A 13,132-nucleotide genomic window follows, 5' to 3' on the forward strand; every position below is an offset into this window, starting at 1 on the left:
GGCGCCCCCCGCTCCCTGAACCCTCCGCGTCCATCCAGGATGATAGAATCCGAAGTTTATTCATACCATTAAACCCCAGAGAACTTAATTGAAAGAAGAGCAGAGCCTGGACCTTGACAAGCGGGAGGTCACAGTAATTGCTGCCGGACATATTTAACATTAAGATAATCAGGCCATTAATTACCCTTTGGATCATTAAATCAGCCAGTTGCAAAATGAAATTTCTGCCTCTATTACTCACTTGAGAGACCACAGGGGTGGCCTTTAATTTATCAGCGAGCTTGAGATACAAAGGCTGGGGCTGGGGGAGGGCAGCCGGGGAGGGGACGGGGTGCGGTGGTGGCGGCGGCGGGGGCAGGGCGCCCATCCGCCATGCTCGGTGATTGTGGTAAATTAACTAGGTAAGGGAAGCTCGCCTTCCACAGGCAGAAGCTGGGGGCAGGTAAACAGTGGAGGGCTGGCCGGGCGCTCTGCTCCGATCCGCTCCGAGCCCGCACCACTTAGCCGGGTAATAAAGGGAATCGTCCTTGATTATCAGTGCTAATTTGGACACTGCCGGTAGCTTGTTATGCGTGTTCTGAGTAGCATTTAATTAATTCAATTGCTTGTTAATGAGGGAAGTGACATGTGGGGACAGATGCCACGCGACTGCAGATGGGCCCTGGTCAGCATGGCAAAGCCCTTTCTCCCCCACCACTGTTTCTCTCCCTCCCCATATTTTATGTTTTAAAGAAAGAACGGGAAGAGGTGGTGAGGGGGCAGGCGCACTCCAGAGAAACAAGATGGGGAGGAGCCACCTGCCGGGGTGGGAGCCGCCAGGGGAGCAGTCTCGGAGCTGGGGGTCCCCAGGCTGTGCGGGTTCCCCAAGGCTCCATCCCTAAGTGTGCATCCTCAGGGTGGAAATTTGAGACCTCACTGGCAGGCTGCTATCTCACTATCAAACTCAACAAGACAAAGCCATGGCATGGCCGAGTGGTCTTGCTCTTAGGGTCTTAGAGCCAGCACGGGGTTCCAATTATTTCCCATTTGGATTCGATATCATCATGTGCATAAATCAGCCCAGAGCACAGTGTCTGCAATCAAAGGGTGCTGGCTGGGCCTGGCGGGGACCCACGTCTCCACCGGCTGGGGCAGTGTGCGGTGGCCTGGCTGCTCACAGAGCCTCCATCTTCCTCCGGGCAGAACGCCCGATGAGGTCTCGCCAGCTACGGGGACGAGAGAAAGGAGGCTGACAAAGGGGAGGAAGAGGTATGTGGGGACAAATACTGAGTCAGCACACTGGACCTTCTTCCACGAGACAGCCAAGAGGCCATGGTACTTTCCGAGGGTGCCTCTGTGGACCTGCAAATGCCCTCTTCCAGCAGGCTCCAGCCTGGAAGGAGCCCTCGGCTTCCACCCCAGGTAATCAGGTGCTTACACTGACACTGTCCAGGCTAAGTGCCCTGAAGTGGGGACAGAGGAGGGAGAGGGAAGCATGGGGACAGTGAGGGGGGTAGAAGAGGTGGAGTTGTGGGGACACAGGTAGAGGTATGAGAACATACAGGTGGAGGTGTGAGGACACAGGTGGAGGTGTGAGGACACAGGTGGAGTTGTGGAGACATACAGGTGGAATTGTGGGGACACAGGTGGAGGTGTGAGAACATACAGGTGGAGGTGTGTGGACACACAGGTGGAGGTGTGGGGACAGAGGTAGAGGTCAGGAGAGACCAGTCTCTGGAGAAGGACATCATAACACACAGGTGGAAGTGTGGGGACACAATTGGAGGTGTGAGAACACAGGTAGAGGTGTGGGGACACAGGTGAAGCAGTGGGGACACAGGTGGAGCTGTGGGGACAGAGGTGGAGCTGTGGGGACACAGGTAGAGGTGTGGGGACACAGGTAGAGGTGTGAGGACACATAGGTGGAGGCGTGGGGACACAGGTGGAGGTGCGGGGACACAGGTAGAGATGGGAGGACACAGGTGGAGGTGCGGGGACACAGGTAGAGATGGGAGGACACACAGGTGGAGGTGCGGGGGCACAGGTGGAGGTGGGGCACACAGATGGAGGTGGGGGGACACACAGGTGGAGGTGCGGGGACACACAGGTGGAGGTGCGGGGACATAGGTGGAAGTGTTGGGGACACACAGGTGGAGGTATGGGTACACAGGTGGAGGTGTGAGCACACAGGTGGAGGTGTGGGGACACAGGTGGAGCTGTGGGGACACAGGTGGAGGTAGGGGGAACACACAGGTAGAGGTGCGAGGACACACAGGTGGAGGTGCGGGGACACAGGTGGAGGTATGAGGAGACAGGTGGAGATGTGAGAACACAGGTGGAGTTGTGGGGACACATAGGTGGAGGTGCAGGGGCACAGGCGGAGGGCAGGTGGTGAGACCCTCTAGGCAGCAGAGTGAGCCTCCTGTCTGGAAGCCCACGTGCAGCACCAGCGAGCTTCAGGGTCGGCTATATGGGAAGTAATCCCCGCAGCAGTGAGTCCACCCAAACACCGCTGCAGGAAGTAGCCACAGGGAGAACGCAGAAGTGCCCGGCCGAGCGTCCGTGAGGCCTAGCCTCCAGGCAGAGGGGTCAGGATGTGCAGCTGCAGCACTAGCTGCTGTCCATCAGGTCCCACTCCTGGCAACTGCTGGGCCTTTCTTCCATGGGGGGGACACTGGGTGGGCTCAGAATAGAGCCATGTTTCCTGAGACGCTGCACCACCTTCAGGGGTGCTGGGGTGTTCATTTCACCCCTGAAGACATGCGGCCTGGACCTGGGCGAATGGAGGGGCAGCCCCTGACCACAGGGTTTCACGCCCTCTCATCTGCACTCACTCCTTCCCTCCGTCGCCTCTTTCCTACTGACCTGACTCCATCCTGATTCTTGGGGTGGGTCAGCCGGAAGCCAGCTGAAACCTCACCACCATGCCCCTGGGCTTCAACGCCTCGACCCGGGGCCTTCAGCCCAACAACACACCATACCAGGGGGCTTCAAAAAGTGCCCGGTAAAAGCAGAATGAACAGAGTATAGGATTTTCCAGCTCACATGCAAGGTCATGGAGCACCAGCACCTACAGGCAGCCAGCGCCCTCTCCTCGTACCCCTAAAACCTCGTTAATTCTGCCCCCACCTCCGCAGGATCCACACTTCAGGTCGATATTTTAAGTGTGTGCTTAAATGGTATCAATAGCAATTAAGGGGGGGGGGGGCTTCTGACCGCAGTCCAGATGTAGTTAATTGAGGTGGCATTGATCTATTCTAACAGGGCTTCTCACTGCAAATTAACCTTCTATTACTGAGGGGTGGGGGTGCATGAAGGCACCCCTTCTTCTCCTCTGACGATACTTCGAAGAGCGAAGGCATCGAGAAAAAATGAAAAAATGGCAGTGGCTCTGGCCCCCCCCACCCCCCCCACCCCCCCGTCTTTCTCCCATTCCTGGCAGTAATTAAACGATGCTTTTCTTGACTAATGATGGCCCTGTTTAGGGCTGGGAAGTCAATATCAGCTCTGCGGCCGTCAGCTTCCATTGATCATGCTGCAGCTCAAGTTGAACTGGCGGTTCTCTGAGAGGCCGAGCAGCGCTGGAACCAATTATGAGGCGTCCGAAGCCGCCCTCATCGGGAGCAGGGACAGCAAGCAGGAGGCTGGCCGGCTGGGAGCTCAAAGGCACCCTCTGCCCTAACTGGCCCCGGTCTGGGCCACAAGGATGCATCCTGCTTGCCAGACAGGTTGTTTCTTGGAGAAGAAATCGACTGTTGGACCAGTCCATACGTGTGTGTGGGGGGGGGCGGGGCGTGTGTGCACGTGTTTTTGGAGAGTGTGCACAGGGGAGGGGTGGGGACATGATGCACACTCCATCCCGCTGTCATTTGGAAAAGGAGCTCTGGTGGCTTAGCGGGTTACAGACTATGCTAACCTCAAGGTTAGCAGTTTGAAACCAGCAGCTGCTCCTCAGGAGCAACACAGGGCTTTCTACTCCTGCGAGGAGCGAAAGTCTCGGAAACCCACAGGGACAGTTCAACCCGGTCCTGTAAGCTCTCAGTGAGTCAGCATCGACTTGATGGCAGTGAGTTTGGTTTGCCTTGGAATTCACACCTCTCATGAAAACAAAAGCAGCACGCATGTGCCTTTGGACCGTATAAGGTTAGGCAGTAAGTAGGAGGGTGCTCCCAGTGTGTGGGAAACTGCCGCCATCGTAGCATGCCGTTTTCCCACGGACTTCTCAGCGCGTCCTTGGGAACTTGTTTCAACAGTCTTTGTGCCGCCCAACGGAATTGCGGGTCAGAGTCCACTTCCCACCCGGAACTGTCCTTCAAGGACCCGATAACTAAGAAAAACCAAAACAAGCGAGAAGGACATTAAACCGTGCACGGGTCTTTAAAATGCGGATGCCAAAGGAAAGGCACTTCCTGGAGACTCTGTCATTACCACCGTTTGTAACGAAGCTACTCACGCACACATTGCACCATCAAGTCCGGAGAAATGGAAGCAATTCCAAACAGCAAATGTACATTCTGGGCCTTCCTAGCACCCAGCCCACCCCCCACCACCCTCCGGGAGAAGCTGGAGCCACGTCGACTTGTTTCTGAGAGGAGTCAGAGGCAGGGCCCACCCACCTCTCTTCTTTCCTAGTGTGACCCAGTGGTAGGAACTTGCTCCTCACCTTTCACCTGGGACCCAGTGGTGGCAATTCCACTTGAGCTTCACTGTGTCTGCTCATCAGCCAAATCTGAGACAATTAAAGGCCCTCATGATGGAAGCGCAACCAATGCTCAGGGAACCACAGTCAGGAGATCAAAACACCCCTTGCCTTGGGTCAATCTGCTGCCCAAGGCCTCTGTAGAGTGTTGAAAAGCAAGGATGTTACTTTGAGGACTACGGGGCGCCTGACCCCAGCCGTGGTATTTTCAATCGCCTCCTGTGGATGTGAAAGTTGGGCACTGAATAAGGAAGACGGAAGAAGAATCGATGCAGCTGAACCACGGTGCTGGAGAAGAATGTTGAAGTCACCAGGGAATGCCAACCAACAAGCCAATCTGTCGTGGAAGAAGTATGGCCAGAGGGCCCCTTACAGGCAAGGATGGGAGATTTCATCTCACGTACTTTGGACAGAGCGACAGGAGAGACCAGTCCCTGGAGAAGGACAGCATGCTTGGTAATGTAGAGGGCAAGTGAAAAAGAGGATGGCCCTTGAGGGGACGGACAGGCACAGAGACTGCTACCCTGGCCTCACACAGAAGCCACACTGTGCGGCGGGCGCAGGACTGACTGGGCAGTGTTCCTTCTGTGTGCACAGGGTCACTCTGAGTTGGAACTGACTCGATGACACCCCCCAACAAGGATGGGAGACACACCTGTCAGAGGGCACCCCCATGAAAGCCAGCGTCAACTCTCCCCATGGCGGGCACGGGTCTCTCAAGTTGGGAGACCTTCTCGGTGGCAGCTACGGTGGAAGCTCGTCTCTTCAGGCACCGCTGGGCTTGGGGTGACCCACGGTGGCCCTACCAGAGGCCCCTGAAACAGGGCTCCCAAGAGGCCTTCTGATTTGGTCACCTCCTGGAGACATTAAATATGCATGTTTGTAATCGCGGCACATGACAAATGAGAAACTAAATGGCCTCAAAATAAATGCGGTTTTTACGCTGGGTAGCAATTAACATTAATGAGGAGTCGCCATACATTACGCCCTGCTTGGCTGATGAACTGGCTGAGAGAGGTACTATCACAAGATACATTCTGCCATTGGAGGGGGGAGGCGGGGAACACAACGGGCGAGATGCCTACCAAAGACATAAAAAATAATAGAGCTGAAGAATTAAAACATTCCTAATTAGTGCTAACAGCTCAGCTTACACCTATTAGGAATGTATTAACGAAAGTCACAGATTCGTGAGGTCGGGAACTTTGAACATTGCTAAGAAGGGGAGAGAAACCCACTCAAGGCCACAAGACAAACATCAAAAGTTGAGGAGTAAGAATGAGCTACGTCCAGCAAAGACCCAATTCAAATCTGGACATTCCGGGGCTCAGTTGGTCACCATCCTCCCGGGTTGCCCAGGCCACTCCAGGGGCGGCCATCCTCAGGGCCACTCCGGAGGTGGGCTGCCTCCGTGAGCACCTTCCAAGGCCCTACCTCGTGGAGTCCAGGGAGGGCTTCGTCCGGCCCTGGCGGCTTTCTTCCCAGACGCTGTTGGCCAGCTCGTTCCCGATGGATGACATCACTTTGATGAGCTCAATGGGCCAGTCGTCCAGGTCCAGAGAGCGGACACGGGACAGGTGGGTGCCGAGATTCCGGTGGATTCCTGAGCACTCGATGCACATGAGGGCGCCCAAGTTCAAGCTGGCCCAGTTTGGATCTGCAGAGAGAGGGGACAGGGAACCAGAGATGTCATTCAACCAAAGGAACTGGCTCCAAACGCTCTTGGATTCTGAAGGGCATGTATGGTCCGGGCACAGTCAACGAATGATGCCTGGCAGCCCCTTCTAAGAAGCACATGGAAACACTCCCCTTGGTAGATGATTTTGGGCATGTGCTGAAGCCAAAGCCTACTCCTTAGGATAACGGAAGTAATGGTAGAGATACTTTCTAACAGGTCAACTGTAGCAATCAACTCAAGAGGGAGGCTTCCACAGAGAAAGCTTTGTGTGAACTGGGGGCAGCTGGGCCGTAGGTGGGCTCTGTGTCACTCCCAAGCTAACGCGATGCCTCGAGGCTGTACCCGGCATGCCAATGTCTCATTAGCCACACGATGGACATGTCTGGACATTTCAGTGAGCAAAGAGGTACAAACTGCAAGCAAATCTGGCGCCTGAGAGCTTGTTTAAGGAAAGCCTCTAAGAAACCTGAACCTCTCCACTCTTCCCTCTTGGCACGATGGTGGCAGGGCCCTTGGGTTACGTTCTGACCCAACTCGAGCAGCCCTGAGTGGTGGCGTGAGGCCGTGACACTGGCCGAAGGGCTTGGGAGTGCAGGATAATGAAGGGATCCCCAGAGCAGCACCAGGGTCTCTGAACCGGGTCACTCATTATGAGAAACTGGCCGACATCACCAGGAGACCCAGGCCTTCACTACATGATTATCTGTGAGGATTATTTGCTACACGATTATTTGTGAAGATGTGTTGACCTTGGCAGTTAATGGTTTCTGACACTGATAAAATCAAATAAGGCTTCCATTTTCCCAGGAGAAATCAGTATTTTCCCTGAGTTCACTTGAAGAGCCAACTAGCACCACCACCTGTACCTCCACCTCTACCTCCACCACCTCTACAAAAGCCCACGCAAGCGACATTCTGTTTCTTGGGATTCACTGGGAGACACATCCCTATCCTGTGGATAGCAATGACCGGGAAAGGCCTGAACCAGCCAGCCCTTTTATTTAACACCAACCACGCACCAAGATGTCACTTGGAGGGCGAAGGAGCTTTGATATTTTCAGTCACCTCATGTGCGTCTGAAGTCTGAATGCCGGGTGAGGAGGTCAAAGGAGAACGGGTGATTTTGAGGTGCAGTGTTGGCAGGGAATCTTGAAAGCAGCGTGGACCGCTGGAAGGAACAAATCTGTCTTGGAAGGACAGCCAGAAATGCTCCTTAGACACGAGGATGGTGAGACTGCATCTCATGACTCGAGACAAGTCATCAGGGGGACCAGTTGTAGAGAGGGACCTCATGCTTGGTAAAATAGAAGGCCAGTGGAAAAGAGGAAGACCCTTCATGAGATGGACTGGCACGGTGGCTGCAGTGATGGGTGAAGCATCAGCAACAATTGTGAAGCTGGGACAAGTGTTCTGTTCTCTTTACAGAGGGTGGCTATGCGCTAGAACCAACTCCATGACCCACACCACCAAGAGCAGAGTCTCACCAGGGTGCTGAGCAGCCACCCTGGGGGCATATCAGAGAAAGGGGCCCACGACCTCACACTGGGAGGAGGAAACAGATGCCTGGACAAAAGCAACAAGGACACACAGAGGCCATGTGCCCAGGGATGCCCAGCTAGCACGGCGAGGCAGGCTGGAGATGAGGGCCAGGACAGCAGGCTGTGTGCAGAGGGTGTTTAGGGACCAGGGTGATGCGGAGTGTGACCAGCTCCAGCAAACCCAGCTCCGCCCCCTCTCCTCAGCTCTCCTGCTGTGTCTCCGCTGCGTCTCACAGCCCAGCTTCCGGAACACAATGTCTACACTAATGTTTTCTGTGCCCCTCAATCATTTGCAGGCCACCCCGCCCCTCAACCTGTCTGCTCCAGTCCTGGACGAATGTCCTGTTTGGCCCTTTACATAACTGGAATCGCCCCCTGGCCTCTCCTTCTGCACCTGTCCAGTGCAGTCCATCTGCAACGATGCCTGCAGCTCCATCTCCCTGAAGTCCAGCTCAGAGCCCTCTCAGCCCTGCTGCGAAATGCCCAGGGATCACCACTGCCTCACACGTGAAGGGCACAGGAGTTCCCTGATCTCCGCCCACAGTCAGAGAGAGACTGGCAGAACCCTAAAGCCCAGGATCCTTCCTTGGACACACTTCAAACCTGGACTGAACCCACCCTGCGACTCTGCTTTCTGGGCCTATTAGGTGACTGACTTCAGCAGAGAGGTGGCGCTCTTCAGAACACTGAGCCAAGAGAAGCTGCAGGGCAGCCTTTACCCAGGGAGGCAGGAGAGGGACGAAGGGGGGACGGAGAGGAGGGACACAGGGAGGAAGCGGAGAGGGTGCTGCTCCACCGCAGGGAGGGTTGTCGGCATCACAACACTAATGCAGTCCTCTTGTTGAATGGCAAACGGATGTAAGCCCTCACCTAAATCACAATACAAAGTTTGTATCTATCACTAGTTCACTAACTAAACGAACAGGTCTCCGCTGGGGTCACCACTCCCACTGGCGTGGAGCAGCTCTGTGTTGAGGGAAGGGAAATATGAACTGGAAGGTGGACACGGATCAGGATGCGTCCTGTGAGAGGGAGCCCAGTCACTGAGGGGTGCACAGGGCAGGGGTAAGCAACAGTCTGTCATGACCCCCACCATCCTGAGGTCACGGGATAATCTGCCAGGGGATATGTAGGTGGATGTGCAAACTGGACAAGTGGGCAGGTGAGGGGGCACAAATACACCATGAGCATGTACAGGTTTCTACATTTGTAACCAACTGTAAAGGCTGCAAATACAAGAATATCGTAGCGCACACCGGGGGCAAAGCTCTGAAAACCTCCTCGCCCTCGCCAAATACCCCAGGGAATGAGGCCTGAGGGGCGAAGACGGGACCAATAGGCTTAGGAGGACAGTAGGTCCACAGGCATCACGCAGTGCCACCAAGACAAAGCTCCACCCCCTACATTGGTGAGCAGTGACTGAGCCTTGTGTGGCAGATATGAGTAGCTACTATCTCAGAGGCAGCTCCTGGTCTCCCCCCATTTAGGACAAAGGAGAGGGAAAGAAAACAAACCAACCAAAGCCAAGATGCATGGAAAGGATTAGCCTGAAAAATTAAAGGAACACTTGAACCATAGCCCCCATGGCCCTCAGACCCGAAGCACCAGGTGGTGCCCAGTTCCCACTGCGCAATGTGCTGACTGGGATCACACAGAAGGTCCCAGGGCCCCTGAGAAAGAGTGCCCTGCCATTGGGGAGGCTACAGAGTGAAGGATGTGGTGTTCAAGTCACAACAGCTCAGTGCGTGCTGTCAGCTTCCCAAGGCTGGCCCTGGACTCTTGGCAGCCTAATGCACAGGGAACAGAGGCCCACCGGTCCTGTGGCACCACACGATGGGACTGAGCTGACCCAAGGGGCTTTCAGAGGTTGGTTGCCAGCTCTTTCTTCCTAGTTGTAAGGCTCTGCTGGAACCCGTTTAGCGGCCTCATGGCACACCAGCCCCTATGGGCAGAGGCGGGTGCCTGTGCCTGAGGTGCCCTAGCTGGAAGCTGAACCTGGGGCTCCCGCACGGAAGGTGAGCCCTCAATCAGATGCTTTCAGAGCTGCGGAATCCCCCACGAAACCTTGTCTGGCAAATGCCACAGACTTGCCCACAGCACGGCGGTGCCCCCTCCGCGTCCCGTCCCCCGCACGCACTTACTCTGCGTCTCGCAGTCCACGCAGTGTGAGTTCCCTCTGACGTTGCGTATTGACTGCAGGGCCAGGGCCTCGCTCTGACTGGTCAGCCGGGACTGGGCAGAGAGGGGGAGACAAACGCAGATAATGAGGGCGCTGGAGATCCACCGGCTCATCTACCACCCACGCAGGGAAAGCCCGGAGCGATCGCCACGGGCAAAGCGTGAGTGACCTTCAGATGCTGAGCACTCCCTTTAGGGAAAAGGGTAACTGAGGGTAGCCAAGAGCCCATTGGTTAAGCTCCGTGAAGACACCTGGAGAATTAACACTGACCAGATGAAGCCAATCCGACCAGGCCGCCGGAGCAGAGGGGAATTCCAGGTCATCTTCGGATGGCCAGGTGACCCACGGCCACTTGGTGAGTGTAAGTGGTTGGCCTGGACGAGATACTCGGCTTTGCGGGGGAGGGGGGGCACACCATCACACCATGGCTGTGCTGGCAGTGTCTGAGGGGTCAACTCTCTCTGCAGCCCCCGCCCCCCAGCATTTGTTGGCAGTCTGCCTTTCTCTACTTTGATAGCAGTGCTCGGGCGAGACGGTCTCATCTGCGTCTGATGGCTCTCACTGGCGCCCGGTCAGTGCTGACTCACAGCGACCCCGCGGGCTCCCGGGACTGACTACGTGAGTAGAAAACCCAGCCCGGTGGTTCTGAACTGCCGAGCATGTGGATCACAGAACAGCATGCCTCGGGTGGCTGGCGACTGAGAGCTTTCTGCTTCGGCTGAATGGTTGGCCACATGGATGTCTTCTTGGACGCATCTAATGGCCATTTCTTCATTGCGGCCTTTTGCAGACTTTAGTCCCTTGTCCGACACGTCACTATCTCAAACCACCCGAGGGTTTGCATTTCCCTCTCTGGGTGCTGATGTCCACCAGTCTTCTGCGTGTTGTCTGCGAGGCTTGCTAGTGTGTCTGCCGTTTACCAGCGCCCTCGGGTTCTTCACGGATGATCCCTGTAGTTCTGGGGCTCACGTGCAGGGCTTGCACCCATTTTGAGCTCGGTTCTGTACACAGGGTGAGGTACAGGTCCCGATTCAGTCTTCTGAAATGGAAAGTCCATGTTGCCAGCACCTTGTGGGTAGAGAGACATCGTCTCTCCTCCCCACCCAAGGTCTTTTGCCCTATGTCAGAAACTAGCTTTGTCTTTGGCGCACAGATTTATTTCAAAGCAGGAACGATCCCTGAGGATCCTCCTGAACAATGGTTGGGAAAGACCCTAGTGGGGACGGAATGAAGCTGAGCACTTGACACCCCCAAACTCAATGTTGCCATCTTCTTTAACAACGAAAAATAAGTAAGCAAGCACACCCCAGACTGTGCTTAACGCAGGAAACCCAAACATACAAGGGCAGGAAAACACAAGCTTGTATGAGCAAACACACATACGCGCACATGCATGCACCTCCGTGTCAACCCACGGCCACATCGAGTGGGTTCCGATGCTTAGTGACCCTCCAGGACAGAGCAGAGAGGCCCCAAGGCTCCTGGGACTATACATCTTCATGGGGGCAGACAGCCCCGTTTTCCTCTTTTGGAGGGACTGGTGGGTTTGAATCACTTTAGGAGCCCAGCACTTAACCTGCTGTGCCACCAGCGCTCCTTGGACCACCCACAACACAATGTTACCAACGTCTTCATACAGTGCCTTTGTCCAGCAAGTGCTTGCTCTGCGCACATCTACATGCATGTATGTGAAAGCCGCAAAGACAGCCCGTTAGGGACTCTGCCTCCGAAGCCGCCCCTGGCTGGCTAGGGCACCACTTCCTCTCCCTCGGTGCCGTCCTTCTCCATGACCATGTGGTCAGCCACCGGGGACACCCCCTCTGGTGGACAACTGTTCAGGCTAAAAAATACCTCCAAACACAGGCTCATGTTGGAAACTTGGCATCAGTCCATGATGATGTGTGAAGGAGGATCCCACCAGGTAGCGGGGCAAGGCCCCCTGGGGGTGGCTAAAGGATCTCATCAACATCATGGGCAATCATAACAAGCTGGATGGAATGCTGGTGCAAGAATTCCTAAGAATTCCAAACCCCACCCACGGCTGTGGACCCTGTAAGACCCAGCAGAACCGCCCCAGGGGGCTCCAGGACTCTCATCCTGCGGAAGCTGAGCAACTCAGTACCTCTCACCCACTCCGAGCAGTTGGTGGTGGGTTCAAACTGCCAACCATCTGTGGGCCGCCGAGTACTTTAGCCAGTGTGACACCAACCCAAACCAAACTCACTTACTCTGAGACTCTACAGCAAAGGGGAGAACTGCCCCTGGGGGTTCGCAGGACTCTCCATCTTTCCAGGAGCAGAGAGCCTCATCTTTCCTCTGGGGAGTGGCTGGTAGGTTCAAACTGCTGACTTTGCGATTAGCAGCCTGCCGCACAGCCACCAGGGCTGCTTTAAATCGAACCACATGTGTCAGATGGCTTCAGGTGGACTAATCTATGGCTCACTACAAAGTGATGAATTACGATGTATTAATTGTGAGGGCCTAATTATCATAATGAATTATTGGATTTTATAAACAAATTTCCTTTGGTTAGATACCCAATCATTCAAAGTTTGTTGAAAGGGCTTTTGCTGAGTTATCAGTATTTTTGCAACAATAAAAAGGGAGGTCTTTCTATTGACACCTGGATTTTGTCTGTCTGCCCATGTGTCTGTCCTCAAGTTATTAGATGCTGTCCAGCCAGCTCCCACTCATCGCGGCCCTGTCTGCCACAGAAGGAAACACTGCCCGGTCCTGCCCTGGCCCCACAGCTGCTCTCCCGTGCGAGGGCAGGGTTGCAGCCACGGTGCCCGTCCATCTCCTGGCCGGCCTTCCCCTTCACCACGCATGACATCCTTCTCCAGCGACTGGTCTCTCCTGACAATCTGTCCAAACCACATGAGACAGTCTCACCATCCCTGCCTCTACAGCGCATTCTGGCTGCACTTCCAAGACAGAACTATCTGTTCTTTCAATATTCTTCTCCAGCACCATAATTCAAATGCATCAATTCTTCCTTGGTCTTCCACTTGCAGAGGAAGCGATTGAAGAGACCCTGGCTTGGGTCAGGCACACCTTAG

The 13,132-nt window shown here is 55.0% G+C and overlaps 1 protein-coding gene across 4 annotated transcripts in view; it reads right to left on the minus strand.

Moving 5' to 3' along the window:
- Window positions 1–13,132, minus strand: part of AGAP1 (ArfGAP with GTPase domain, ankyrin repeat and PH domain 1) — a 411,022-nt gene that overhangs the window by 44,952 nt on the left and 352,938 nt on the right. For all 4 annotated transcript variants that reach the window (XM_075529186.1, XM_075529185.1, XM_075529188.1 and 1 more), the window contains 2 exons: window positions 10,036–10,126; window positions 6,113–6,335 (listed from right to left, as the gene is read on the minus strand). In XM_075529186.1, coding sequence (XP_075385301.1) covers window positions 6,113–6,335; window positions 10,036–10,126 — 314 coding nt within the window. The remainder of the gene's footprint in view (window positions 1–6,112; window positions 6,336–10,035; window positions 10,127–13,132) is intronic.

This window comes from Tenrec ecaudatus, chromosome 13 (assembly GCF_050624435.1).
Source record: "Tenrec ecaudatus isolate mTenEca1 chromosome 13, mTenEca1.hap1, whole genome shotgun sequence".
NCBI lineage: Eukaryota > Metazoa > Chordata > Mammalia > Afrosoricida > Tenrecidae > Tenrec > Tenrec ecaudatus.